This window comes from Chroicocephalus ridibundus, chromosome 12 (assembly GCF_963924245.1).
Source record: "Chroicocephalus ridibundus chromosome 12, bChrRid1.1, whole genome shotgun sequence".
In the NCBI taxonomy this organism is placed as follows: Eukaryota; Metazoa; Chordata; class Aves; order Charadriiformes; family Laridae; genus Chroicocephalus; species Chroicocephalus ridibundus.
The window spans coordinates 18,127,397-18,155,390 of record NC_086295.1 but is presented as its reverse complement, the minus strand read 5'-3'; the positions used below and the strand labels follow the sequence as shown (position 1 = coordinate 18,155,390).

General features: G+C 45.5%; 1 protein-coding gene across 1 annotated transcript; it reads left to right on the top strand.

Annotated features, from left to right (window-relative positions):
* Positions 1–229: 229 nt before the first annotated feature.
* Positions 230–27,439, top strand: SAMHD1 (SAM and HD domain containing deoxynucleoside triphosphate triphosphohydrolase 1). Its single transcript, XM_063350010.1, has 16 exons — positions 230–479; positions 574–640; positions 5,741–5,813; positions 6,971–7,131; positions 8,891–9,006; positions 9,621–9,691; positions 10,757–10,912; positions 13,025–13,125; positions 13,235–13,343; positions 13,940–14,031; positions 15,396–15,511; positions 18,464–18,603; positions 21,388–21,477; positions 22,659–22,763; positions 23,144–23,281; positions 25,361–27,439. The coding sequence occupies exons 1-16, from the start codon at positions 287–289 to the stop codon at positions 25,481–25,483; spliced, it is 1,851 nt and encodes a 616-aa protein (XP_063206080.1). The 5' UTR covers positions 230–286; the 3' UTR covers positions 25,484–27,439.
* Positions 27,440–27,994: the final 555 nt, after the last annotated feature.

The window sequence follows — 27,994 nt, the reverse complement described above, 5'->3', positions numbered from 1 at the left end:
GGGGTGCAGGTCTCTGGGGGCGTCGTGCCTGTGGTCTGCGCTCCAAACTCCTCCGATGCGCCGCTCCCGCGTCTCATCCCAGCGGCACCCCCCGGCCCGCGGCGGGCCCTTCCCGGCTGCGGGGCCCGGTCCCACCCCCCAGCGCCGCCGTGAGGGGCGAGGCGGGCGCTGAGGGGCCGGGCCGCGCGGCGCTTCCCGCCCGGCGCTGACGTCACGGCGGCGCCAAGAGTCCCCGCCGAGCGGAGCGGAGGGGCCGCACTGAGCCGGGAGCGTGCGCGGCGGCGGGATGGGGAGCCCGGCGGCGGGATGGGACGCGGCTCCCACCAAGCGGGCGCGGCGCGAGGGCTCCCCTGAGGAGCCGCGGGGCCCGGCGGCGGAGAGCGGCCGCTGCGACCCCCGGCTGTGGGGCACGGAGCGGCTCTGCCAGTACCTCTCGTGCTGCGGCGTGGGCGATCCTGGCCTGCTGCGCCGCTTCCGAGGTAGCGGCGCGATGGGGCCGCGCCTGGGGCCCGGGGCCGGGCAGCCCCTGCGGGCGGCCGGGCCCCGCCGCTGACGCTGTGCTTGCCCCCGCAGAGAGCGGAGTCACCGGGAGCATGCTGCTGGACCTGCCGGCCTGCGCCTTCGAGGTCACCGGTGTCTGGTGAGAGCCGCCCCGGCGGGAGGCCGCGGGGTGGAGGGGCGGTGGAAGGCGGCCCCGGCTCTCGGCCCCCGCGGGCGGCCGCGCCCCGTCGGGGTGAAGCGCCGGGTCCGCCGGTACTGAGCAGGGCGGGTGCCCACCGCCCTCGGGAACGGTTTCTCTTGAAAACAGCCGGAGGGCGTTTGGCGAGGGGCTTCCCCGCGGCGAGGCCCCTGCGGGTCGGTCGGTGCCTGGCAAGACACGTCCGCAGTGGCCAACAAGGGGAGAAAGGGGTTTGCGGAGCTCATGGGATGGCTTCGTCCCCTTCCCACCCCGAGAGCTTGGGGGTAAGACCGTCGGAGCGGGTGTAGGCGATGGAACGGGCTCTGTGGGGCTGGTCCTCCAGAGCGGTTTCTCTGTTCCCCTGCTGATCCCAGCACAGCCGGCACCATCCAGAGCACAGTAGCTGGTTACCCAGTAATCAAGAGAAGGAAAACAAATCCATTTAAAAGGCCTTAATGAAAATACCACCGGTAGCACAATAACCTTTTAAGTGTTAATGCCGGTGTAAATTCTGGGGGTTTTGATGAGAAGTTTCAGCCTAAAGTCAATGCTGCTCCAATTCTAGTAACAACAGAACCAACAATTTTTAAAATAGTGAGCAGGCGCTGCTTTGTCAAGTTGGGGTTTCGCCCATCTCCCTGAGGCAAATCCCAGGCATTGAAATTTTAATCTTGCAACAGTTACTGGGACTTTGCTCTTTGTTGCACCTGCTACAGTAGGGTGGACTGTTAGGGAAAAAGCGATTTTGTTGTCTGTCCTGACAGAATATGGGCCTGTGGGCGAGTGGCGGAGTTCAGTGGGCACCGTGAGCTGCCCCAGCAGTTGGCTGTGTGGAGCGGCCAGTCTGGCACAGTCTTACTCCCACCTGGTAGAAGTCACCTGCCATGAGTACAGGAAAACTGAATGCTGTCTTAAAGCACGTGAAAGATAGTTTCCAGCAGTGAGGGAAATGACTGTCCCCAGAAACTGTGTAATTTTTCTGGTGGTGAATACACTTTCTTGCTCTTCAGAAACAGAAGAGAATGTAAACGTCTCCTGTCATCCTACATGCCTGAAGGGCCCGCGCTGCCCCTTCTCTGCCCCACTGGGGTCAGTTCTGCTCACCTCTCCTGGGATGTGATCTTTCTTGCTTACCGCTTCCTGGTGCTTTTTAATCTTTGAATGTCTTTTCCTTACTCCTTTGCTAACCTTGTTTATGCTGTTTCCTCCAATTTTCTCTCAAAACCAACTGTTCCACTTAAGCTGTTTGCTGATGTTGTGGTTAGTGGCCCTAAGGCAGTTTGGAGTGTGGTTATCTGGCAGGCGCACACAAGTGCAGAGCTCTGCTTGTATTGTCTGTGGGGAGTTTGGGGTACTTTGGTGTGCAGGTTGTCTCCTTGGCTAAAACTTGTCAGAGCTAACGCTGTGCTGAGGATGAAGGGCCCCATAGGACGAGGGGGAACGGTTTTAAACTGAGAGAGGGTAGATTTAGATGAGATACCAGGAAGAAGTTCTTTGCTGTGAGGGTGGTGAGCCCCTGGCCCAGGGTGCCCAGAGAAGCTGTGGCTGCCCCATCCCTGGAGGGGTTCAAGGCCAGGTTGGCCGGGGCTTGGAGCAACCTGGGCTGGTGGGAGGTGTCCCTGCCCAGGGCAGCGGAGTAGGACTAGATGATCTTTAAGGTCCCTTACAACCCAAACCATTCTATGATTCTGATCTCTATTATATCAAGACATCCTGGATACACTCGCAGGTTGCAAAAGGTGAGTTGAAGGAGTGGGCATTTGGGTGTGGCCATTGGTAGAGAAAGAAAAGCAGGTGTGACTCAAGGTGACAAGGCAGAAGAGTTGTGCTTTGGACGAGGTAAGGTGTTGGCAGGAGTCACTAAGGTATCTTTTGGGGGTTTCGGAAGAAGGGCTTTAACTACAGCTGTTTGAAGTGTGCAGATAGAAATAGTGTGGTATCATGAGGAAAGTAGCTAAAGGTTTTATTTGTTTCTGAAGTATAAGCTAATTATCTCATTGAAATAACATGCGGGTGTATAGTTTTCTGAGACTACCAGGAGGCTGGTTGCTTTTAGTACCTCGCTGGCTGGTTGAGCATCAAGCACCCATATGGATGCTTGGACACACTGGACATCTGCAGGCTGCTCTGAGGCTCGTCGGGCTCTGTCAGCGCTGAATGTAGGCAGGATGGGGCAGCAAGGAAGTCCCTCTAAGTGTGTGGTCCAGGCGATGGAATCAAACGGCTGTGAAGAACTCTTAGTCGGTATGGAGAACGTATAGTGCTGGGGGTATGGAGTGATATGCTTGTGGGTTTTCTTTTATAAGGTGTTTCCTTTGGTGAGATCTGACATATTGTTTTCGTTAAGCTGAAAATGTTGTGAACTGGAAGAGAAATTGCTGGAGCCTTCTGCTTTTTTAAACTATCTTAGCTTTGCAGTAAAGAATGATCTCACTGCATGCTGTGTCCTACAGTAACTTTCACCATTTCTCTGTGGCAGGCTGGTAATGAATAAGTATATTTAGTTCCCTGCCATTCCTGGCCATTCAGCGGGGAGAGCTTGGGACGACAGGGGCCTGAAGGCAGTGCTATGGGTTTCCTACGCGTTCTCATGTTCCTGGAAGTGGGTGTTGTGTGTGGCATGCTGCACACTAAATGCAGATGATGAGCAGGGCTGTCTGGCTGACCTCTCCAGAGTAGTTTAAGTTCCTAATGGGCGCAGGAAAGGGGTTTTCTCACCCTCCTCACCTGTGGCATTAGTGAGGGCATGGGGAAAGCAGGGAGGGACAGAGGGGAGTGGATGGGGAAGTGTCAGTTCTCACCCTTTCAAAGGCAGCCAGCAGTTTTGCTGCTATGGCTGTTGGAGGAATTAGGCCTGCAGAGCCCTGGAGAACCACAGTACGAACACATGATTTGCATGTAATCTCTTGGTTGAGGCAGTCTTGCCATGTAGACGCCAGGTGAAAAATCCCCTCCTGTTTTCTATCTGCAGAAGGATAGAGAGCGCTCTCTGTGACATTCAGGTGATCAGTCACGCCAGGACTGTATTGACAGTGTGCTTTGTCATCTGGAGGCCAAACCCAGAATGGGGGTTAGTGTTCCTGGAGGCAGGGCAAGACGACAAGACGCACAGGCCACTGACGTGGCATGTCAGGCGGGGACTTCCCAGTCTCCCTGGTTGGGACGATTCCTTTTGCTGCTCTCTCACCCTTGTGCAGCAGCACCGATCCGTACAAAGGGTGCTCCAGCAGGTGTGATACGGTACAGAGGGCTGTGTTAGCACCGTTTAATTTGGTCCTGCTGGAGGTGAGTTTCTGGAGCAAAGCGGCACACTAGGCTATGCTCTTTGTGGACAATGCTTGCAAAGGTGGTTGTATAATAAGTGGTACTGAGCTGTCCTTTCTCTGCTGTTCCTGTAGTTGCAGTCATTGGTAATTTCTCAGGGTGGTAGGCGCCCACATGCCTTCCTCCTTCCATACCTGACTAGTTTCCAGTTAATTTTCTCCCCACTCCTGAATTTTTGCGGCAATTGTTACCTGAGGTCTGCTGCATGACTGTGTGCTGCTGTGCCTCTTGCAGCGTTACAGCTCGTGCAAAAACACGCTTGTGATCTTTGATCTCCATTATTAGCATGCTTTGAAGTGATATCCACTGAAGACCTTAGTTGTAATTAAGAACATGGGGGCCATCTCTGTACATCAAGTTTGGGTTTTAATTTTTTGAAGTCTGCTAGAGCAAGGATGTCCTAGTCCAGATGTGGTTCTGCATGATAGGTAAGTGTCTTGAGAGAGAACTTCTCCACAGAAGTAAAATGAATGTAGATGGCTGGAAGCAGATCGCTTCTGAATTTACTGTCCCTGAACTGTTTTGGAGGATGGTGTTGGAGGAGCTCGGTTACCAGCCCAGGCACTAGTCCTGCCTGAGTTAGCCATACCTGTGGTCGGAAAGGTTATGTGTTTCTTATAAGCAGCAGTTGAATATTCTTGGTCCCGTTTTCAGGACAGACCTCAACAAGCAGTTGCGGTTGCTTTTCCTGGAAGTGTAAAGATAGGTGTGCACAAGTTTATGGTTTGCTGGCTGCAGAATAGTTCCTCAGCTCTTCTCCACGCCGAAGTTCATCTTCTCTTCTTAGCAGAGAGCAAGAAGGATGGGCAGATGCAGGTGGTTCTTCTCTTGTCCTCAGTGTTGGGTGCTTTCTGTTGCCCTGTAAATAGTGGGCTCTTTCAGGAACTGCCTTGTAAATATCTAGGGGTTTGTGACTATTCCTACAAACTGAGCTACTTGGGATGTGAAATAACACGCTGGTCTGAGCATCACCTCTGGTTCTTTTCATCTTGCTTGCAAGTGGGGACAGCTGAAGACTTGTGACGGTCTGTGAGCAGCGGAGGCCACAGACCAGGAGCTCCCTGTTAGGCACAGGGATACTGAGTGGTTAAGGCAAAAAGTGCTCACCAGCAGCTCAAACATCGTATGCGTTTAACATTTTATGGATTGTGTGTTATTACATGATTCGGCTGAAAATATGTAGTGCATCTGGGAGTATTTTTTGCTAATAGTTGACGTTTTATAGTATTACTTTCTGGTAAAGTTTAAATTGAAAGACTGATGTAAAACTGATCTCAGGATGGTTAACTGCTGAAGAGCATAAAAGGTAGCAAATTGTACTACTTTGTGATAAGGTGTTTGCTGTCATATTGAGGCTGAAACCATTTTGCTCAAGGACAAGGCTTGCAGACAGTTAATAAAAGTGGCTGTAATAGAGTGTATTATCTCTCCCTCCAGGCTTGTTCTGCCTGAGTATTTATATCCTGGTGCTTCTGTTTCTTGGTTCTGTATAAGTGGGAGAAGCGCTTACACAGGTTTACACACAACTTCTGTACCTATTTGTTCTCTTCCTTCTCTACTTGACTGTAGAAGGATAAATGCTTTCAATGTTTTTCTGAAAAAGCTGCATCAATGTGTATCTCTGTAAAAGAGCCAATGAATATCAGAGTAATACGAACAAGTTAATTCCGTATGTACTGCAAATTGTAAAGGGAAATGCATTGCAAACTGCTCTCACTGTCTTTTTTTCCTTTCTAGCCTCCCGTCTGAGAGACTACAAGTGCTGGCCTGCCTGAACAAACTGCGACAGCAGCACGTGGATGTGATGAAGGTAGCCCCAGCGTGGGGAGGACACCGCTCCCAGGGCTTCACTGACGCTTCCCAGCGCTGCCTCTCCCTCTCTCTGTGCCTCCCGTCCTTGTTTGGCGGTGTCTTTCCTTTGCGGAGCTCTTCTCCTTGATAGTGGGTGGTCTTTGAAAAACCACATTAACCAGAAAAATTGTTAAAATCGTCAGCTAAGAGCTTGATGTGGGCACCTGGCGGTTGTGAGAGATTGAATGAGCAGATGAGCTCTTTGAAATGTGTCGAGAAGCTCCTCTTTCACCATCTGTCTTTGTCTAGAGCCTCCCCTTGGTTTTGGTGTTTCTTTTAAAAATTAGTTTAGCCCCAGGCCTGGGTTAACAGATTCCTTCCCTCTTCCACTGTTTGCCATGTCCAACAGTTTCTCACAGTGGTGTATGTTGGTTTAACTCAGGCCAGGGCTGCACGCATTCCTTAGTAGTCTGCACATCTGCTGGCGCTGCGTCAGCTCAGTCACCTAGAGCAGAGAGAACACAGAAAAACCTTATTTGCCTCAGTATTTTAGCAAGATACGCGTGTGATAAAATGGTTTTATCTGCTGTTTGGAGGCAAGGATTAAACGTATGTTCATCTTCTCCAGTAAGTCACTGTAGTTACTCAGGTGTCTCTTAAAGTGCATGCTTGGGGATGATCCGGGAGTACTTCTTTCGTATTTCAGCTATCTTGGGTTTTGTGTTTTGGTTGATGAAAAAGATAAGAATCGTTATTTTCAGTCTGCAAATTAAAAAAACGTGAACAATGTCAATCCGAACACTTCTTATTGGGTATCTCAGGCATGTATTGCATTATGCTGCTTTAACTGGAAGAGCAGATTAATAAAGAGAATGGTTTTCTCCAGTGTTAAGTTTTGGAATTACATAGGTGCAGATAACATTCTTAGAGATTTTGACTTTAGTTCCCTCATCCTCTGAAATAACGTAGCTTTGTCTTTTTTGATGTCGTCCTTAAGTAATTCTCCAAGATAAATCTTTGTATAGGGTCAGGGTATGGCTCTTCTACAGGAGCAAACAAAAGAATCCACCTCTCCCACTGAATACCTCGCCATTCTAGATATCCTTTACCTTGATGCCTGTTTCTTTTCAAAGTTAAATTTTAAATGTTAATTACGCTGCTGTTTGGCTTTTATAGGTTTTTAACGATCCAATTCATGGGCACATTGAAATACATCCCCTTCTTGTTCGCATCATCGACACACCTCAGTTTCAGCGTCTCCGATACATCAAGCAGCTGGGTGGCACTTACTTTGTTTTTCCCGGAGCCTCTCACAACCGCTTTGAACACTCTATAGGGTAAGGTGACGATGTCTTGCCTGCCCATCTCTTGCATTTGGATTTCCCCGAGTTTGGTTCCACTAACATGGAGTGTCAGCCAAAGGGCATCGCTGCCTTTGAGCTTTGGTGAAAACTGCTATGGTGGTATTTTTGATTTCACGAATGTTCCCGGATATCCTGCGTGATTATGGGCTGTTCCCTTGAACTTCCTTTAATAAAGACAGATAAAGAAACCTGCAAGATGGATCAATGTTAGATTTGATCCCCCTCCCCTTTTCTTCTAAGAGTCATGTTAGTTAAAAACCGTGGAGTGCTTTATGTTCTCCCTCGTCAAAATTTGAGTTTAAAGCATAAACCTGGGAAGGGTACTGGGGCTGCTATAAACGACTTGCCAGACAGTTGTAATCCTCTTATATTGTCCAGCACAGCTAAAACTCGTTTTATCTCTAAGGTTTGCATTTGTAGTTATGTGTGCCAGTCGATGGCAGATTGTCAGGCTGTTAGCTGTTGTATGAGTTAAACAGTAACTAACAGATGATGGACAGGAGGATTCCTAGAGTGTTGCTAGATCGTTCACGCTCCACAGAGAAAGATGATTAATGACTAATTTAAGCTTGTTTTAAAGGTCTGTCCCAAGTTGCAGAGAAATTAAACTAGTCAACGGTTATTATTCATGTGATCTGGCCAGCCTAAAGTTGCTTTTGTTAGTGCCGAAATATTGTGGAGTAGGTCTGGCTTCTGCCTCTGCTCTGTGACAAGATGCAAACAAGATGCAAATGGCTGTTGCAAAAGGGTCAGATCAGTGAGACAAGCTGGAATTGACTGCATCTGGTAAACCTGAAAAGACAAAAATGTCAGGGATATAAACAAAGCTTTCACAACAGGTGACTGAAAACTCCAGTGGTATCAAAAACCTTTTCTTTTAAACGGTTCAATTAATCTGTATAGTTAAACTTAGGACAGTTGTTCTCAATTTGTATGTAATTTTGCAGATTTCTATAGTGTTAAAATAGGAGAAGTGAGCTTTGTGTGCTTATTGGTCCAGTAAAAAAACACCAAGCAGTAAAATTTGGTCTGCTAAAAGATACTACCTCATCATAGAAAACCTGGTCTTGCTTTAAGATGTTCTACAAGGGGGACTGTTGAGGCAAATAGAAAAGGAAGTCGGTGTAGAGCTTGTAAACAGTTGACAGGACTACGTGCTGTATGTTTGTCCCTGCTGGTTTTGTGTCATGAGAATAGAGGGTCCCGTTCATTGAAATTAAACGTCAAATCTAAAATGAATGAAAGGAAGAGAAATAATTGTCATAAACAATTATTAAAACAGCAATTTGAAAGAAGAAGAAAATGCTTTGGTGACTGTTGTGGGCATTTGCAGTTGCACTGTCTGGAAGTCAAAGGATGATGTGTAAGCTGTGGTACTTCAAGATGCACGCTGTCAATAATGCACTGCTGTTCACTTACGCAGTTATTCCACCGTTGTGCTCCACGAAACACCGCAGGTTGCTGTTGTCTCCCTGTTTTGGGCTTGGTATCTCATGCTTTTTTTTCTTTCAAATGTGTTACTGATGGCTAAAACTCTATTGCAGGAAATAGTTTCTGTGATTCTCTTGCAGGTTAGGGTTTGAGTAGTTGTTTTGTGCTGCCTCTCAGACAAGGGCTGTGACTTAATGGAGTGAAATAGAATAGTTGAACTGCTCTTTTTCTGTTCAGCCTAAAACACTACTATATTCTCTTGCTTTTTTTTTTGCCTTTTTTTTTTTTTTCCTTGCAACAGGGTGGGCTACCTAGCAGGATGTCTGGTTCGTGCACTGAAGGAGAGACAACCCGAACTGGACATAACCCAGCGAGATATCCTTTGTGTAGAAATTGCTGGGCTTTGTCATGATTTGGGTAAGTAACGCTTGAGGTGGCTTGTTGCTCTTTGAAAACTAACCTGGATGAAAAGAGCTGGCTGCAAGATCAGAACACGAGCGCAGTTTTGGGCTGCTCGTTGCGTGGCCATATTCCGAGATGGGATTTATCTGTTCCTTTTTGGTCCAGGGTACATCTGCCGAGGCAACTCCACTTGGTGAATTTGTAGCCACTCTTAGCCAGTTTTTTGGTCTTGTTTCCATATGGCGTTCAGAGTTCTGCCCTCAGTGGCTGAAGTGTCCACTTACTTCTGTGATGTCCTCAGGTATCTTAAACCATTTCAGAGTGAAAGGAGTGGCCTTTTCAAGAATTGTTATCATTATTTTATAACTACTTATTTTCTTCAGAGCTGGCACAGAGTAATTAATGTACTCAGTGTTACTGCAGTGCTTGCCTGTGGTGTAGGTGATGGAACTGGCATTAAGTGCGGTAGTACTTAAAGCGTCTGAGGAAAGCGTACTCTCTAGAGCTGAATCTTCCTCATAGATGATATCAAGATCAAGTCAAATACAAGAGAAACCAGATCCTTGGCCTGCTCAAAGTATTTTTACAACTATGTCTCAAATTAAACCTGTGTAATCTTTATTTTTAAGGTCATGGGCCATTTTCACACATGTTTGATGGAAGATTTATTCCACTCACTCGTCCAGATTGGAAATGGAAGGTAGGCTTTTCGCTATTAAAGTAAAAATAGAAACCTGAAATTTTTAAAGGGAGAATGATTCATCTTTAAAGGCAGCCAGTGCTTGTGAGAATATAGCGATCCTCTAGCCTTTTCTTATTGCATCATTTTGATGGCATAACCAGAGTGTTGTCTTTTAATCTTGTGACGATTTCCTTTTTGTTCTCTTTAACTGTTTGTTTGGGGAACGTCGGTCCCCTCAGCATGACTGTGAGCAGATACAGCCTTACTAGCAAAGCAGAAAGAGGTGTGGGGAGAAGTGTGGGCAGATGTTTGTCACCAGCGTCTCTTCCTTGAAAGTGCAAATGCTCTTGAACTCCTCTGTACTTTCATGAGATCCATTTGTGTACGCATGTCCTCTTCCTGCGGAAGTCACGCTGGGTGACACACAGGAGAAATGAAGTGTCTGAGTCTTGTCAATGCCTGTAATACGATTCTGAAGAGGCAGAATTCGTTAGGACTGCGCTGATCATTCTAAGCCAGCACTGGGCCTTAAAATGCCTATTGTGAGCTTTCTTCAGACTGTATTTTACAGATGCCAAATACCAACTTGGAGCTTCCTTTCCAGTTTAAGATTTTTAGTTCAAGGCCAAGATATTTAATACAGTGTTTAGATGGAATTCAAACTTTCAGAAACTTTGAACAGCCTTTCAAAGGTTGTGTTGCTGTGAATGTAGTGTAATGCAGTCCTTTCAGGCCTTTCTCTGCTTGTAATTACTAAGCAAAATCAGCTGAGTAAATTTGTTAATCTTCTGCACAGCAGAATTGGTTATTGTGTCATTTAGCATTGTAACTGTCTTACTGCTGGTGGTGAAAATAAGAAATTACCAGCTCTCTGTTGAAGTGTGTTTCTGGACTCTGTAAACGGGGTGATCTCCTGTTTGGTTAGATACAAAATGAATAGAAAATCACCCAAGTGCTGCACTTTCACACCACCATGCCCAGGTGACAGGCAGCGCTGCTGGGTTAGGAGAAAGCTGTGACACTGCAGGAAAGACTCTTAAACTTTGTAATGCAACGTTTAGGTGTTTGTTTTTTTTTTCACAGCATGAAACTGCTTCTGTTAAAATGTTTGAGCACCTGATCGCTTCCAATAAACTAGAAGAAGTCATGAAGTCGTACGGTCTTGTCCTGGAAGAAGATATGAACTTCATCAAGGAACAAATAGGAGGGCCTATAGATGAAACCGCTTGTGAGAAATCGGTGAGTCAGTGTACTGCTCCTGTGGTTATCCCAATAAATGTCTTTAATTTTACTGAAAGAATAGATAATTTTTGCTTCTGCTATGATTTGTTATTTATTCTTACCCCCTTGAAATTCTGATAATCCTGGCACAAGAGATGCTGGAGATGTGTAGTGTTTATTTCTTACAGTGCTGGCAGGAGGTGGTAGCTTTGCTATGTTATGTGCTTACATTGTCCGAGAAGTTCTTACCTCAGAGTCTTCAGATTAGAAGAAAGCTTAAGAATGTTATTTGTATTTAGTGAACCTAATTCACGGTAACTAGGTTGGAGGAACTGAATTTTTAATGGAAACCTTAAATGACCAGGTTAGGATAACAGTCTATTTACTGGATGCCAGAAGGTGGTGGTAATGGGAGGTCCTGTTTTCAGGTGGCCCTATGAAGAATGCATGGAGATAGTTTAGGGTAACAAGCTGATAATGGATAAGAAAACTGAGAACTGGCAGAGATGAGGCAATGAAGAATGGAAAGCATGGCCCAAGTGCCAGAGCCGCATCAGCTTTGATGACAGTAGCAAAATGTTTGGATTTATTGCAGTAAGAAAACACAGAGGCAGGGATAAAGACTTGAGGAAATGTGCTGCCTCAAGAGGCAAGGAAGAAGAGAACATCATTATTAATCCTCGCAACTCTATGAAAGAATTAAGTCCTCTCTCCTCACTTTACAGTTCTTGTCATCTCTTCAAGGACACCCATTCAGTTGCTACCAGAATTAAGAACCCGTCAGTAGGAGATCTGTCATGACAATCTGGTCCTAATCAGAACTTGTATGTTGTCCCAAACAAGCCACCCACAAATGTTAGCACTTACCCATTATTTTCTGCTATAGCGGTGTGTGGTTCTGCCATGTGTGCTCCAGCACTCTGATGACAACCATAGGGAACTTAGCGTAATAAAGTTCAGTCTGAGATCTTGTAGGAAGGGGATATTGATTTACAAAGTCTGTAAGCTGATTTTTACTCACTTGCGCTTGTTTGCACACAAATCTTCCTGCCTGCCACTTCCATTGATCTTGTGCCAGGTTCTTACCCAATGTCTGTTTTTCCTTGTGTGGATTCTATGCCTGTTTTCCAGCAGGATAGCAGGAAAAGAAGTGTCATAGGTGATACGTGGTGACCTTCTTGCCACCCTCCTGGTGTTAGGCTGCAGGACCTTCCACTGGCAGTCGCGCGTACTGTGGTGGCCTTAGCAGAGTCCAGGCTCCTCTGCTGACGAGGCGTCTGTGCTGTGCTGCTGCCACGTGTCAGGCCGCCTGGTCCTGCCATGAACAACGGGCCGTTCGTGCGTTGACCATAAACGGCGTCCTGAATGTTGACCCAGTAGCAGAGCTCTTTGTGATCGGCACAGGATGTTTGTACCTATGATGTGCCCTCTTCCTCCTGCTTACACGTTTCCGTTCTTATTCATATAAATTTAAATATTTGTGTGATGCAGGTAACATGAAAGCCCTTTATCTGGCATTTTTTTGTTTAGCTGAAGGATCATTAAATTTTCAAGAAAATAATGTTTATGTGCAACTTGTGTCTTGATATTTTGGTGTTAATTTCCCTCTTGTCTCATGGCTGAATTATCCCCTGTGGTTTAGGAGTTTAAGTAGCTGGCTTTAAACAATTTTTGTTTAAAACATCTAAATAATTGGTTTAAAACTCTGTTCTATAAAGTTGTATAGCTGATTGCAGAAGGCTGCAAGACAGTGATGTGTTTGTGGGTTTAACGGCTTCCCTGAGGATTAAACGATTCCAACCTTTTCCCCTCTTTGTTACTATGCTTTTTTTTTTTTTTTTTGGCATTTCAGTTTAGTAGAATGGGAAATGAAATACTTGTGTATGTGGTTTTTATTCTTCCTGATATTCTGGGAAGTCAACTGCTTAAGACCTACTTCTGGATTTCTAATGCCCGACAGCTTCTGAATGCCCTTTTATTGTCTTTGTGTTCTTTGCTACCTCAGTGTTGGATGTTTAGCAAAGTCAAAGTGTATTCCCACCATCTTTAAGAAATTGTAGTGACAACGTTTGCACACTTTAATTTCTTACTGTTTCTGCTTTGTTTTGTTCTCGGCTCCCCTGTTCATAGTGGCCCTACCGCGGTCGACAAAAGGAGAAAAGTTTCCTGTATGAGATAGTAGCTAACAAAAAAAATGGCATTGACGTTGACAAATGGGATTATTTTGCAAGGTACAAATCTTAATCGTTTTTGTTTATATTATGAATTCCTACTGAAACAATGCTACTGTCTGTACAAGTATGATCTCATTGTTAAACACTCTCCGTGGAATATTTTTAGGGATTGCCATCACCTAGGAATCCAGAATAATTTTGATTATAAGCGATTACTTAAATTCACTCGGGTCTGTGAAGTAAAAAATCAGAAGCATATCTGTACGCGTGACAAGGTAAGCCGTGTGTGTGAACAGAGGGATGCTCAGCAGCAAAATGCGTGTGAGGTATAGCAGCACACCGAGCGCGTGCGGGGCACGCAAAGCCTGCCTCGGGCAGCGTGGTTCAGCTGCACTCTGGATTGCAGGGGGATGCTGGGGTTGCCTGCGGGACGTTGGTGGTTTTTTTTAGGCCGAGAGAGGAAGAAGTAGTTGCTGCTCTGAGAGCTGTTCTCAGAAGCAACTGGTTTAAGGAAGGGAGGGACAGAGCAAGACTCTGTTTGAAAGGGCTGGTGGCGGGTCCTTCCAGGGGAGACTCAGCTGCGCGTGATCCTGCTCCCGGTCTTCTGAGCAAGAGATGAGCGTGGCTTTGGTGAGGGGCTGCTGAAGGAGCAAGAGGTCCCCTTCTCTGCCCAGGCTGCCTGGAGTCACTGTCAGGTCTCTGCTCTCCCACGGCAGCCTGAGTTTGTTTCAAAATTTGTAAATTGTGAAAGATAACCCTTCTGCTCTGTGCCGCAAATGGAAAGAGGCAATTCATTTGATTCCTTGATTGTTCTAGTTTTCCAATTGAGACAATGCCAAAAGTAAAAGACGATTGGGTTTTTTTGATTCAGGAAGTTGGAAATTTGTATGATATGTTCCACACGCGGAATTGCCTGCATCGCCGAGCATACCAGCATAAGATTGGCAACATCATTGAAATAATGCAAGTATTATACTTTCCTTTTCTTGCATACCGCTTATTTTTAAATTCTTGAAACTGTTTATCCATTTGGAATATTCAGATAATCAATAAGGTGTGACGTACAATAAATTCTTGTGGCAAGGCGCAGTGCTTAGAGTATCATAGAGGCTGTGATTGGAAAAAAAAAAAACAAAACAAAACAAAAAACAACCCCAAAAAAGGACAGCAACATCCTTCTACATGAAATTCAATCAGCGGAAACTTAGTAAAACCCTGAAGAAGCGTAGGACCAGGGTGTGCTTATGCTGTTTTAAGTGTTGACAGCCGAAGTCAAATCTTTATCTACAACTTAGACCACTTAGCTGGAACTGTCTGGTTAATAGAGCAAAGTTACTAACAGAGTAAAGTAATGAGCAAGCTTACTGTCGCTCCGCTGAGGCCTGACTTTGTGTTCATGGAATGCCACAGCAGGAATTGTTCAGGACCAGCTCAGCTGGCTACCGGCATTTGTAGCTCACTTGTTGGTGTCGACAGAAGTTCCCCTATAGCATTATTCTTCTTACTTTTCTTGAAAAGCAGAAATACTTGTATCCCCAAATATTTTTGCATTAGGATCTTGGCTGCTGAGTAACCGTCTGCTGAGTTTGGAAAAAAGGAACACAGAGGATTACACAGTACAAGAGTGATTCGTGGCTGTTTTAATTTCGTAAACTTCAGCTCCTGGTTTAGTGATCCTTTAAAACTCAAGACTAAAAATGCGAAGGGTTGACAGTACCTATGAGTGAGGAATTAAAACAGCGAAGAAATTTAGGTTTTGGCTCACCATAATTACAGCAGCCTATCCAAATGAGCACACAGGCTGGAAAATGACAGTAAGATGTACAGGGAACTTGGGAAGAACTTGATCTTTAGAACATCGGGTTTTCCCACCTGAAAATAGCACATGTTCGTGATGCTTTACCTTCAGAATGCTTTGTATTCTCTCAGTTAACTCCTGGAGCAATGACACAAGGATATGGTGAGCTGTGAGGCAGCCTCATTGCAGCTGAGTGACCATGTCACTGTCTTGCAGGGTTCTGCAATCGTCTCAGCAATGTTAAGCTCATAGTTTGATGCAGAACAAAGTGTACTTGCTCATTCACTGAGAGAAGGCTAAGGTCTGATCTGAACCTGGTTTCAGTAAATGGAAAGACTGCTGAAATGTGCGGTGACAGGGTGGAGACAGGATGTACTGCAGTGCAAGCAGGGTCTGCTGTGTACTTGGGAGGAAGTTTCGTCTGTTGTCCTCTATTTATAACATACTAATGCATTTCTTTTTTGACTCTTGAGCAATAAGGTGTTTCAAAATGATGCTTTCTTTAAGTCTTAATTTTGTCTCAAACTAGGATTACAGAAGCATTTCAAAAAGCAGACAAATTTTTAAAAATAGAAGGTTCTGGAGGAAAACAGTACCAGATTTCTACAGCAATGGAGGACATGGAAGCCTACACTAAGCTAACTGGTATGAACTCTCAGATTACAGTTTGTTGTTTTTTTTTTTTTTAAAGCAAAAGAATATGAGGACCTGTTAGAATGCTGTTTTTATAGCTCAGTCCTTGCCCATGACTACTGAAGTACTGCTTTTGTGCACAGATGGTGGGGCAGACCGGGACCGTCCAATCTCTGTGCTGTCGTATGTCTCTGGGAGAGCAAGACCTTCTAGTTTAAGTTACTTTCTTTTGGGCGGGGGACAGAGGGAAGGGAAGCAGGGAGAGAGAGAGAGAAGCACCAACTTCTTATGTTACGCATACATTCAAATTCAGATTATTGCAAGCAGTGCTGTCAGGAGGTCCTGCCTGTACCCTGAGTTTATTGCATTTGTCACAAGTAGGATGCAAGTCAGCTGCAAGGTCTACCTACATCAGGTAGAGAAGTACTGTGTGTGTGTTGTAGTGTGAAACTAACCCCAAGGCAGGTTTCAAAGGGCTGTGATGCGGTCTGATTCGATTTGCTTGAGACCTTGCTACCCTGCTTGCAAATATAACAGAAGAAAGCAGAACATATGAACAACTTAGTTTATTTCTGCAAGTTTCTAGTTGCTCGGATAAGAGCTTGTGAGAATGCTGCTCTGTGTACTTACCCTACAAGAACCAACCTGCTTGAAGACATGCAAGGGAACTCCAGTGTGATTACAGGGTGAAGCAAACAAGAGCTGAGACTTGTGGTATTTTCCCGGAAAAACAGTCTGCCTGCTGGCATCCATTCCTCAAGGTCTGGCTCAGTGCTGTGAAGAGGAAACACAGAAATTACTGAACTCACAGAAACTGGCTTGAGTTGTGTTGTTGTATAGTTCCACATCTTCACACCACCATAGCATCTTGGTTTTGTCTGCTCCTCCTAGTCTTTGCTGTGAGGCACACCAGCATTCCTCTGGCTGGTGTTCAGGGCTGCAGCGTGCCCTTGCCAGCTTGGTGCAGCATGGGGGATGGAGGCCAGCGCGGGCAAGGCAGACCTTGCCTGTTTGTGGTTGGGTGACTGCAGGGTAGAGGATGCTGCAGACCCTGCTGAAGAGTGCTCCCAAGTACTGGCAGCTCTTGCAGCACCTGTGAGCTATAGCTCACGAGGACTCTCGAGGCATCTTTCCTGAGTGGCAAGACAACTTTCCTGAGCTTCCATCACCAAGCCTTGGCTGGCCAACAGAGAGATTCAAGAATTTCTGTCTTTGGTCCGTGGACAAGATGACAGAGGCCGAGAGCACTGTTGCAGAGGATCCTGTGTGCCTTAACCTGCGTCATGCTAACAGCCTGCTGGCAATGCTTCATCTGCCACAGCAACATTCAGCCTGACCATAGGCTGCGTCACGCGGGTAAAGGGGCTGCACGGAGTGCTGAGATGAGGAGCTGCCTGGTCCCTCTGACACTGGGTCCCTCTGTCCCCGGGGAGAAGCGTCTGGCTGTGAGCGGCAGTAGTGATTGGGGAGCATGAATTGCAGTGTTGGGCTGTGGAAGGCTGGGCAGAAAGGCCAGAACTAAGATTAAGTTCTTTGTGGGCTGGGGTCTGTTCCTGAGGGTTGCCTGGTCTGTAAGATCAGCCATGCTAGCAAGGCAGCACCAGGGTCCTGTTGTAACTGCCTGCTGACCTGTGGTACCTGGTGGGGGGAGCACAGCGCGGGGCAAGGATACAGGGACTGTCCCCTGCCTCTCAACAGTCTGCCGCAGCAAGGAGCTGCTTGCCGGGGCTGTGCTTTTCAACAAGGAGAGTTAAACAGTAAGGAGAGCGATTCAAGGAATATACCAACATCAAATGTAACAGTGAACCACGAAGGACAAGTATGTTGTCTTCCTCTTAAACCAAAGCACTGCCGTCCCTGCATCTGGTGGTTGCAGCCTGGGCGCTTCTAAGAGAACAATAGGCTTGTTTCCAGTCGTCCTTGATGAGTGATATTTCTGTGAAACTGTCCAGTTGCCTCTTGGATCTTTGCAGATGATAAACCTCTGTGAAGTTCTGCAGCAGAAAGCTGCCTAGCTTTCTCCCATGAGGAGTGAAGAACCACTGTTAGTTTTTAATTTGTTGGCTCCTGATTTGACAGCAAATCCTAGTTTTAGTAAAGGATGAGACAGCAAACTGTTCCTTGTCACTACTGCTTTTGCACGATGGAAGTGTTCGTGGGTTTCTTATTTCCCCTGCATTATCTCTTCTCTCAGCCTGAAGAGACCTAGTCTGTTGTTCCTTGTGGAGAGGTTCCTGACTTCGATCGACTTTGTCCATAAAAACAACCCTCATTTAAAGATATTTTGGTGTATGGCTCATAGCTTGCTTCTGGAGTGTGTTGGGAGCTCCTTAAGCCAGTTGTGGTCCCAGGGGACCTGGGCAATGCGAACAGACGCAGAGTGCAGCTCTGTGGGCTGTGACAGGCAGCAGCATCCCGACAGCAGCAGTTTCTTTAGGACGGCCCAAAACCACCTTTCTGCCCCGAAGCCACATCAAAAGAAACCTGAGTCTTGCTGCTTCTATTGATGGTGGGAAACACACCTGCGTACTTCACTGTCATGTGGGGACGGGAGGGGGGACTTTGATGCTGGCATCCAAAATCTGAGAAATTCTGAAGGTTTAACGGAAGCACTTTGTTCTTGTAAAAGATGGAGTGCCCTTGTCCCTGAGGCAGTTAGTGCTGGCATTTAGGATATTCTGCTGAACAAGGAGAGGAGGCAACTTTCAGTGAAATAATAAAACTTGTTGCAAGGGTGAGAATTGAGCTAGTTTTTCTGCCAACAACTGTTAACGAATCTGATGAAAATCAAGACGATATTGGGACTTCTCAGTTGCCAGACTTAGTATGTTCAGTCACTCTCTGAAAGTGTCTTTTCCTGAACCAGCAGTTTTTCTTGTTGCTTTAACCTTTCTCCCTGTACGTGCATTTTGCTGTGACACTGGACTTTGACATGCTTAACAAAAATCAATGCAACTTTGGCAGATAATATCTACTTGGAAATTCTGCACTCGAGTTGTCCAGAGCTGAAGGAGGCACGAGAAATTTTGCGTAAAATAGAACGGCGTGAATTATACAAGTTTTTAGGAGAGACTCAACCTGAAAAAGTGGGGGAAGTTGTAAAGGTAATGTCCATTGATGGAAAATCCTGAATTCTGTCCGTCTAAAAACGTTCTCTAAGTTGCTGACCATCTTTTTTTCCTCTATCTCTGTCTGGTTTTGGTTTGGTTTGGGGTTTTTTTTTGCTTAACCACTATTCCGAAAATAGTGTCAAAAGTTCTCCTCCTGCCTTTACGTTGCTGAGCCGTGCATCGTATTATAGGAATCTGGGAAAGGTTTGATCTAGAAACAGCCAGAAGAATGGCAAGAGGTGGAAATTCAGAAGTTGGTTATTGCAGAAATATTTCGAGAAAGAACTGTTCACTGAAAAATACAAAATTGCATAAAAAGCTGTTATGGTCCAGTGATTGAGAAGGTTATTACTATCATCTTCTGTTCATTAAAATTTCAAAATTATAAGGAACGCTTTTGATTTGAATTGTAATTTGTGTGCTTTATTTTGAGAACAAACGTCAAAGTGAATAATAACTTCTGAATTTCTTGGTATTAAATTCTATAATTAGCATGAGCGTGCATGTATTTTTGTCTAGTGTTTGCTTTTCAAAGCACTCATCAGACATCCGTTTAACCGCTGTTGTCTTATTTCAAAGTAATATTATGTTAGAGCTGACGTTACTTCAGGTGGCTGAGATTTTCTTGTAATGTGCTGTACCATGTTATCAAATCATCAGTTAATTATCTCTAAACTTCAGCCATTTTTGCTTAAAATTTTCCATGCCAAATTTCCAGAAGTGGCTGACTGTATCTGTAAAGATTTAATAAAAAAAAATTAGTCTCTTTTAAAGAAAAAGGTTGGAGAAGGACTACTAGGTGTCTTACTGCTCTGTTCATGTTTTTGTCTGAAGAGAAGATTTGCTTGTGTTCTTTGTCTAAGAAAAAGCGTTAAGAGATTCTGTATTAAAAAAGTAGGAAACGCGAGGACGGAAAACATCAGCACAACATGAAGTGGTTGTACGTTGACTGTCAAGTTTCTGCCCTTCTGAGGAGGAGTTCAGGATAGATAGCCTAAAAAAACCGAGGAGATGGTCAGGAGAGTGAACTCCACCTTTAAACAGTTTCTTGAGAAGAAAAACTCTCACTCTGAAAATCCATCCGGAGGTGTTGAGTCTTGTTCTGAAGGGAGACCCGGGTCACTCTTGGTGCCGTGATTCTATCCAGCCAATGCTTTGCAGCTCCTGATGCTCAGCTGAGGGGCTGGGGGAGAGTTTCCCCCCCTGTGGTGCCGGAGGTGCCTGTTGCAGGAGTGTCAGAGGCTCAACTTCCTCTGAAGTGCTGGAGGTGAGCGGTGGCTAGACAAGACGTAGCTGTGTCTGTTCTGCTCCTTAAGAGACCACAGTGCCGTTAGGTTTAGAATCATGGAATAGTTTGGGTTGGAAGGGACCTTTAAAGGTCATCTAGTCCAATCCCCCTGCAGTGAGCCAGGGACGTCTTCAACTAGGGCAGGTTGCTAAAAGCCCTGTCCAGTTTTGTGATCCTCAAGCTGGCCAGAGCCAGGAGAACATCCCAAATAGATACAGAGTTCTTAAATTCAAAGCTAAGTTTCCAGTTAATGCAAACTGGAAGAAATAACTTAAAAAAATAAATAAATAAGGAAACAAAAAAAGGAGAAAGTTAGCATATATACGTTCCAATACAGAATAGAAATAGAATAGCTTATAAACAGCCTGCCTCCTGGAAATTCTTTCCTCTCAGTCTAAACCTTTCCTTAGCTTCGTGAGTCACAACAACCCACATGTCTGCCTCAGCCTGGCAATGCGTGTGATTCCCTGCTCTTAGCAGTCTCCCCGTCTTTGCAATGGATAAATCGGCAAAAAAAAAAAAAAATGCTGCTAGTTAAATTCATTGCCTGCTGGACCTGTCTCCTGGCAGCTCTATGCTGCGCTCGAAGCTTTTCTCCAGGAGTCTCAGTTGCTCCCAGGGAATCTTGCTTCATCGAATCTTCCATCGTCCCCAGCCCTGGGCAGAGGTAAACAGATGACCTTCTCTGTCCTGCTCAGCCGCAGCCTTTTATGAGGACTTACACGTTTCCACAAACAAGTGCTCTCCATCACACCCTGCTCCTCTGCTTGGCTTTAGCCTAGCTGGAAGCAGGGAATATTCTCGCGGGTCCAAAACCAGACAAAACCCCCTGGTGGGTTTCAGCTTTTGAAGTAGTCACCATCCCCTCCAAAGTTTGTCTGGGAGCTTGCTGCTTCTGGGGTGTTTTTTTTTTTTTGTAGTGATCAATGACATTACTGATCTTGTCTGTCTTTTGGTGTTTTTTTTTTTTTTTTTTTTAATATGCTTCAATGTATAGATATAAAAGCTTTATTAGAGGGTGAGATCCTGCAGCCCTTCATTTAAAAAAAAAAACAACCCAAACTTCAGTAAAAACATTTAGTATTCCGCTTTGGGAAACTTAATTGCAAAACACTTGTATTAGGAAAACAATTGCTTGAAGGTACTTATTTTCTGCTTTATGGAGACTTCAGCATCCTGGATGGAAACTCCCTACCCCGCTCCCCCACCTCTTCCTCCCACCCCTCATCCTCCCCCTCCTTCCGTTCTGTCATCAGATGTAAAACTCTTCCCCCCCAGGCTGGCAGTATTTGGCTCTTCTCAATTAAATAAGCTTGTTTTGTTATTAAAAACTGGGAGAAAAGTTATGGCTAAGGTATACAAGGATTCAAACAACCAGATTGCTGCAAGAGGAGTCTGTCAAGCTATGAAGAAATCTGTAGTTCAGTGACATGTTTTGTCGTGCATAAATGTAAGCTGAGTTACTGTTGTGGTTTTGGTTTTTTTTCCAGAATAATAGCCTGGCAGAAAGCATTGCTAATTCCAAGCCAGAAAAGGATCCTCCAGATGTGGAGCTAAAGGCTGAAGATTTCATAATTGATGTAAGTATCTCTCAGAGCGGGTTCAGAGTAAAAACTTTTCAATCACAGAGGGCCTTGTATACCATAGTGAAAATTGGGGTAACGTTTCAATACATTTGCAAAGTGAAAAAATAAAACCCGAGGGTTGTCTGGTCTCCTAATTGCTCAATTTAAGGCACTGAGAGCAACGAGCTTCCCCCGTGGGAGGTTTGCTGTGGTTGGGAGGGCCTGGGGACAGAGGCTTCGGGCCCTTCTGCTCCCAGTGACAAACGTGCTCTCCCGTGATTGTCCTCACTCTGAAAAGGAGCAGTAGGGAAACCTTTGGTTTTTAGCATGTGGGCGTTACCTGTGTAGCATACGGAGCGGTCTAGGAACCGCTGCTGCAGGTTATGAAGGCAAGTAAATTGTGAGCCCCGGTGGGAGGATAAGAGGCACGGCGACTTCCAGGCTTCTGGTATTGCACACCTGATGCAGCGCAGTCACTCCTGGGTCTTGTCTTCTGCATAAAGCACCTTGCTGCCACCGCTCAGTCTCCAGCCTGCCCTGGTGGGAAGGAGAGAGCTTGAGACGGAGGAGAGAGCTTGAGCAGTCTGCAAGCATCAAATAGCTTAATCCCTGTTCTTGGTTAGTTCTGGGAAGAGGTAACAAATGGCTTTCCGTAGAACGCATCACAAATCGCCTCTAAGGCTCCTTTGTATTGAGGAGTCACTTCCGGCTGGGTAAAACTGTAGCAGTTTACTTAACTTCAAAGTAAATGACTGTGCTTTCCTTGTCCCACAAATTAAGGTCATGGGGAACTGGCCTCCTCCCTGCTGACCACACAACTGTTGGTGTACCAAGCAGATGTAAATAAACTTCCTGTTTAAAATTGTAAGCGCTCCTGCCGCCTCCGAAGGTTGTGTGTTTTGGCTGGCGAGGGACCAGCATGCTTCCACTGTTTGAAACTGGAGTGTTTCAGAGCGTGACTGGGAACTGGTTGGTGTAAATGTGAATATTCACCCGGCAGCTTCAGAGTGAAAAGTGGTGGAAGAAAAGATAAAAAATGCAAATACCAGATCGATTTATTAAGTGATCATTTATTAATTACTGTTCTATTTGATTAGTGTCATTTACAGAAGTATAGCCTGTATCCTTTTGTATTTATTGTGAGAAAACTAAAGACAAACCTTAACAAATGCCTTTTTCTTTGTTTTGCACGCAAGATTATCAATATGGATTATGGAATGAAAGAACAGAATCCCATTGATAACGTTCTCTTCTATTGCAAGGCTGATCCCTCCAAGGCAGTCAAGATCAGTAAAGAACAGGTAGTCTTTTATGTTCCTCAGCTGGCTTCGGAAGGGCATCTTCTTCCCAGCTTGCGGTGGAAGTGGTTACAGTCCTTCATGGGAGCTCTTGCAGTAGTTGTGGAGGAGAGTTGTGAAGAGGTTGTGGAGTCCATGTCCTTGTGGGTCTTCAGTGTTGTACTACAGCAGTCTGGAGTCCTGACAGCCTTTGCATATGAAGAGTATTTAACTTGGATACCCTGGGAGTCTTAGGAAGAAATACAGTTGATTTGCATAAAGCTCGTGGGTTGTAGTGGGGTGTTTTTTACTGCCTTCAACTTGTATTCAGATGAAAAAAATTGAAGTTCAATGGACCCTGAATTTCAAGAAATACTAAAGCTTATTTCTTTTTTATTCCAAAGGTTTCAAAGCTATTACCCATGAGGTTTGCAGAGCAGGTTATCCGGGTTTATTGCAAAAGTCAGGATCCAGATGTTGTTTCAGCTGCAAAACAGTATTTTATTCAGTGGTGTATAGAGAAGGATTTCACCAAACCACAGGTAACAAACTCATGTACTATTTTTCTTGTTCTTAGAGCTCTTCACCTTTGTCCATAAACTTGCTCTTTCGTTACAAAAGTTGGTGTTTAGACCTTGTCTTTTTGGCAGAGCCACTCCTCACTAACCTAGCGTCTGGTTTTATTGAGGCTTGCATCTGGACATGCTTTGGTTTCACTGAAATAGTGGTGGATTTGCATTGATGTAACTTAGGTAATTTGAAAAGTCGTGTTTTTATAACAACGTTGGGTGTCCACGCAGGCACTCGCTAGTTCATGAATGCAGGTTTCCTCATACAAAGGCTTAGAACAGCACTGGGAGACGAAAAGATCTAGGGAGGAGGTTGGGTCAGCTCTATTGCTTTCCCTCCTTCTTCGCCAGCTGTTAAACTCACTCCTGTTAGAGTGGAAAAGACCTGTGGGAATAAGATCGCAGACCACTCTCTTGGCAGCTAGTCCCTCGTCTGAGTGCTTGGAAGGCCTTTTCTGTTCTCTTTGCTTCCTTTTCCTGTCAGCTCTCAGAACATACAAGTTTCCAGCTGTGAGGAAGGAAGAGGATATGTTACAACTCATCTGACGTTTTCTGTTGAGAACAGTGTCAGAACTGAGCTGGCAAGTAAAATGGAGGCTCGGAAGCAGAACCTGAGTCCGTTTTATGTCTTGCTTTGCATTCCTCCTGCATTCTCCTGGTGGCGGAGAAGCCTGTAACTCTCGTAGCTGTAAACTGGTGATGTGCGAGACGGCATCCCCGTCACATTCCCCTAGCAGGAAAGGGGCCACCTGCATCCAAAAAAATTATTATGTGCTGATACTTCCAGTATATCCATCATTGGAGAGAAGCAGTTATGGTTGTATCGAGTGAGTTCTTCTCAGTAGAAAACGCTAACGGAGCCGCTCCGCTGTCTTCGCGACCTGTGAGGCTTTTAGGCTGGAAGCTTCAGTAGGTTTGATAGATGTGCTGGCAGATGAGCTGTTACGTTTCTCCCCTCATGTTTGGCTTTCACTTTTGTTTGCCTGATGGTCGTATCGGGGAAAGAAATAGCTTTCTTCAGTTCCGTGCACTTTTTCAGCTATTTTCTACTGTCTGGAATCAAGCCTCAAAGTAAAATAAATGCTCATATTAAAATCTTCAAGTTGCTTAACAAATGCAGGGTGAACAGTTCTGTGAAGCGTGTGTGTGTTAATATCCCTGACTTTGCATCTCGGACACCCACAAGTCTCATTCGGGGAAAGAGCTACCTCTGAAACGAACGACCACGCAGTAGATGAGTCGTCTTATGTGCTGGAGCACAAACAACAACTTCTTTTAAGGCTCGTCCTTGTGGCGTACTTCTGGCATCCATCTTTTGAGAGCAGTAAATTTCAGAAGGGCTTTTTACAAATGGATCAAGCAAGAAGCTTTCTCTGCTGGTAGCTTGTAGAGTATTGTTGTATCCCGTAAGCAGATCCTTCGGGTTCCAGCACATCCATCTGGCAGGCCCTGGCGTGTTGCAGAACACGGCAGCACGTGTCTCGCCAGCGTATTTCTAAGCTTAGAGAGTTTGTTGTGCTCATGTCTGTGCGTGCGGTGCCCGAGCATTAGGTTAACATCTATGTCTGCCAAGGATGAGCACTGCCGCCTTAGACCATACCACTTACTGTAGCAAAGTTACGCGCCTTAAGAGAGTGAAAGGCACATCCCGAGCACCTACACCGGGGGGATTGCAACAGTTTTAAATGAGATAACTGTGGCGAATTCAGAGGAAACACTTAGAATAATGTTTCCGGTTCCTGTACTGATGCCCAAAACACAAGCTTGCTCATCTTCCTCGATTTGCCCGGTAATAATTTAGGAAGAGGTGGACTGCCAGTGGTGAAGGCTTCTCTGATACGTGGGCGACTTTTTTCTCCCCGCCAGATGCTATCACTGACTGCAGCAGTTTGCATCTCGGGGATGTCTGTAATGGTCATTAATTTATTATGCTTCCAGGACCTGGCATTTATTTCTTCTGTTAAGTCTGATACTGAGCTGCTTTTCCCCTGCTTTAGGATAGAAATCGAAAGTGGATGTCCTGCATTACTGTTTTCTGACTTTTAATAATAGGATAGTGATGTGGTTGCCCCTCATCTAACTCCAATGAAGGAAAGCTGGAATAACAGGAGAGAGGATGAACACAGGACAGCTGCCGAATCCAACTGCAAACAAAGGCTTCCTTTTGACAAGTAACACTTTTACTTTTGCACTATTCAGTCTGCTTCTCCAGAAGATGAGTAAACCTGAGCAGCAGCTCTTTTAAAAGCCAGTTGGGTGGACCGTAAAAACGTACAGAACAATGCAGAAATGCGTTTTACAATACAGTATGTTTTAATGTAGGTACTTAAACAAAGTGCATATTCCAAATGGACTTTTAGAAAAACTAACAACCTATTACAGCAGAGCAAACTCAGTTCTCCTTTATTTTTGAATGTATTTGCACTCTGTAGCAAGAGTAACTTTAAAAATTGCTATTCATCGTTATTACAAGAACTGCTGAAGACACGTTACTGTTCCTTCTGGTCCTGATCCCTTAAGATGATGGTGGTATCGCATGAGCTAGCAGAAGAACTTCCAGCTCAGGTTTTTGGTGTTTCCGGGGCAGGGGTGGGGGCGGGGGGGTGTTCAGTACTTGAGGAAGAGAGGAGTAAGTACGCTTCTGAAAATACAGTGAGGTAATAGGACTCTGAAAAAAACATAGATGGCATCTTCGAGAATAGCAAAATGAATTCCCTTTAAAAAAATAAAACGTGGGGGACAGGAGAGTGTTTTTAATAACCAAAGATTACTTTTCTGGCATTCAAAAAGCTGATGAAGGTGCAGGCCTCTTGCTAGAAGTGTGACCACAATTTTTATTGAAGTAACAATGCATTGCAGTGACGTGCCGCCTTTAATTGTTTTATAGTGTATTTTTGATACATTGAATGTTATATTTTTACTGTTACACTGAACTGCAAAAACTGCTCAAAACGTCCATTGTTGGAGTGCTGGCGGGGAGAGCAGAGCTGCCCCAACGTTTGCGGGCAGGTTGGCGCGCGCCCAGGCCGTGGCGTGGTTAGTGAGTCCCCGCAGGGCGCTGCACCGGCTCCGCTCTTCCTCGCACCAAGCGCACCTTGTTTCTGCGTTACGCTGTACTAGGTAGAGTGGCTCTTCGGGAGCTCTTCCATTCTCGTATCCCTTCCCTGTTTCTCCTGGATCTACGATTGCTGTTCCTGTGGTAATTTTTCTCTCCCTTGTAGAACTATAAGAGTTCTCACATTTTTCCCCGACTGGCAGTACTAATGTGAGCGTTGCCAAATGTCTGTCCAGTTGAAAAAGTGAACGAGGAAGACATTGTTCCTCTCATCTTTTACTCAGGTCTCAGAGGAAGGCTGCTTTCATGAAATCAAACCTAAAAGCTTGAAAAAGCCTGCTGTCAAAACTAAAAACGCAAAGCAAAAAGGTTCAGTAATGCTCAGAAATTGGAACGAGCTTTGAAAATGTTATATCTGAAATGGGGAAAGAAAAGTTCAGCATTCAATTTTGACGGCCAGGTGTGGGTCTGAAAACGGACACAGTGGGAAGTCACTGTGAGAGAACTGCAGAACTCTCTTCATCTCTGATTGCGTTTCCTTTGCCCTTTTCATCATGGGAACTGGTGGCTGTTAGGCAGAGGGAAGGATGGTGAGTATTCACGTACTCACTCAGATTTCGTTCGTTGAAATAACCAGAAGTCATTTTGCGCTCTGCTGCTTTCTTATGTACCTGCGCTCGCGTGTCTAAAGGTGATGTGACGCAACCTCTGCTTTGACGGTATTCCCGATCTGCAGGTGTGCCAGATACCTATTAGAAGGGGTTGTGAACTCTTCAAAAGCTTTTAACGAACTTCTTATTATGCTTCAAGAAACAGCATCGCAGAGCAAAGGCATTTATCCTCCCTTATCTGCATAAAATCAAGTATAGTTCAGAATAACGTACTTTTGTTATCGTTGCTTGGGTTTGTTTTGAATCTGTTATAAAAGGTGCACTTTATACTTGAGAAATACCTTTTGCTTATGTTTAAGCAAAAATTTGTACTTAAGTTCTGAAACAGAGGATTTCTTTTTCTCAAACATGTTAATCTGAGCCTCTCTGGACTAAGAATAAATTTATAAACTATGATTTTACTATTCTTTTAAGGAATGGCGGTGTGTGAACTTTATTAAAGACGGTGTTCCTGCACGCTTACAAACAGCCAAATGCGTTTTTAAAGGACCAGCGCTGCTCTGGGGAAGTGCAGATCTTCCAGCTTGAGGAGGTGGTTTCGTACTTCATGTTTGCTCAAGCGGAGTGTGAACGGCAAGCGCAGCGGAGCCAGCTCAGCTGCGGCAGGGTTGTGGGGCTGGAGGCTCCTAGAGGTTGTGCCTGGCCGGGACAGAGGATCCAACCTCTCCTGGTGCCTCGCAGGAACTGCAGCCGCCCGTCCGTCGCCATGCCTGGGCGGAGTGGGCAGGGCTCTGACTTCAGCATCCTTACGGCGGCCAGGTTGGCTTTAGGCGCTGCTCCAACTGTTGTGTAGGGGGAAAAAGGAAAACTGAAGCCGTGCTTGACCAACCAGACCACCTTCTACCATGACATGACCGGCCTGGTGGCTGAGGGAAGAGCAGTGGAGATTGTCTCCCTCAGCAAGCTCTTGGAGTATGGTCTGGATGAGCAGAGAGGGGGGAGGACTGAAAACTGGGCTGG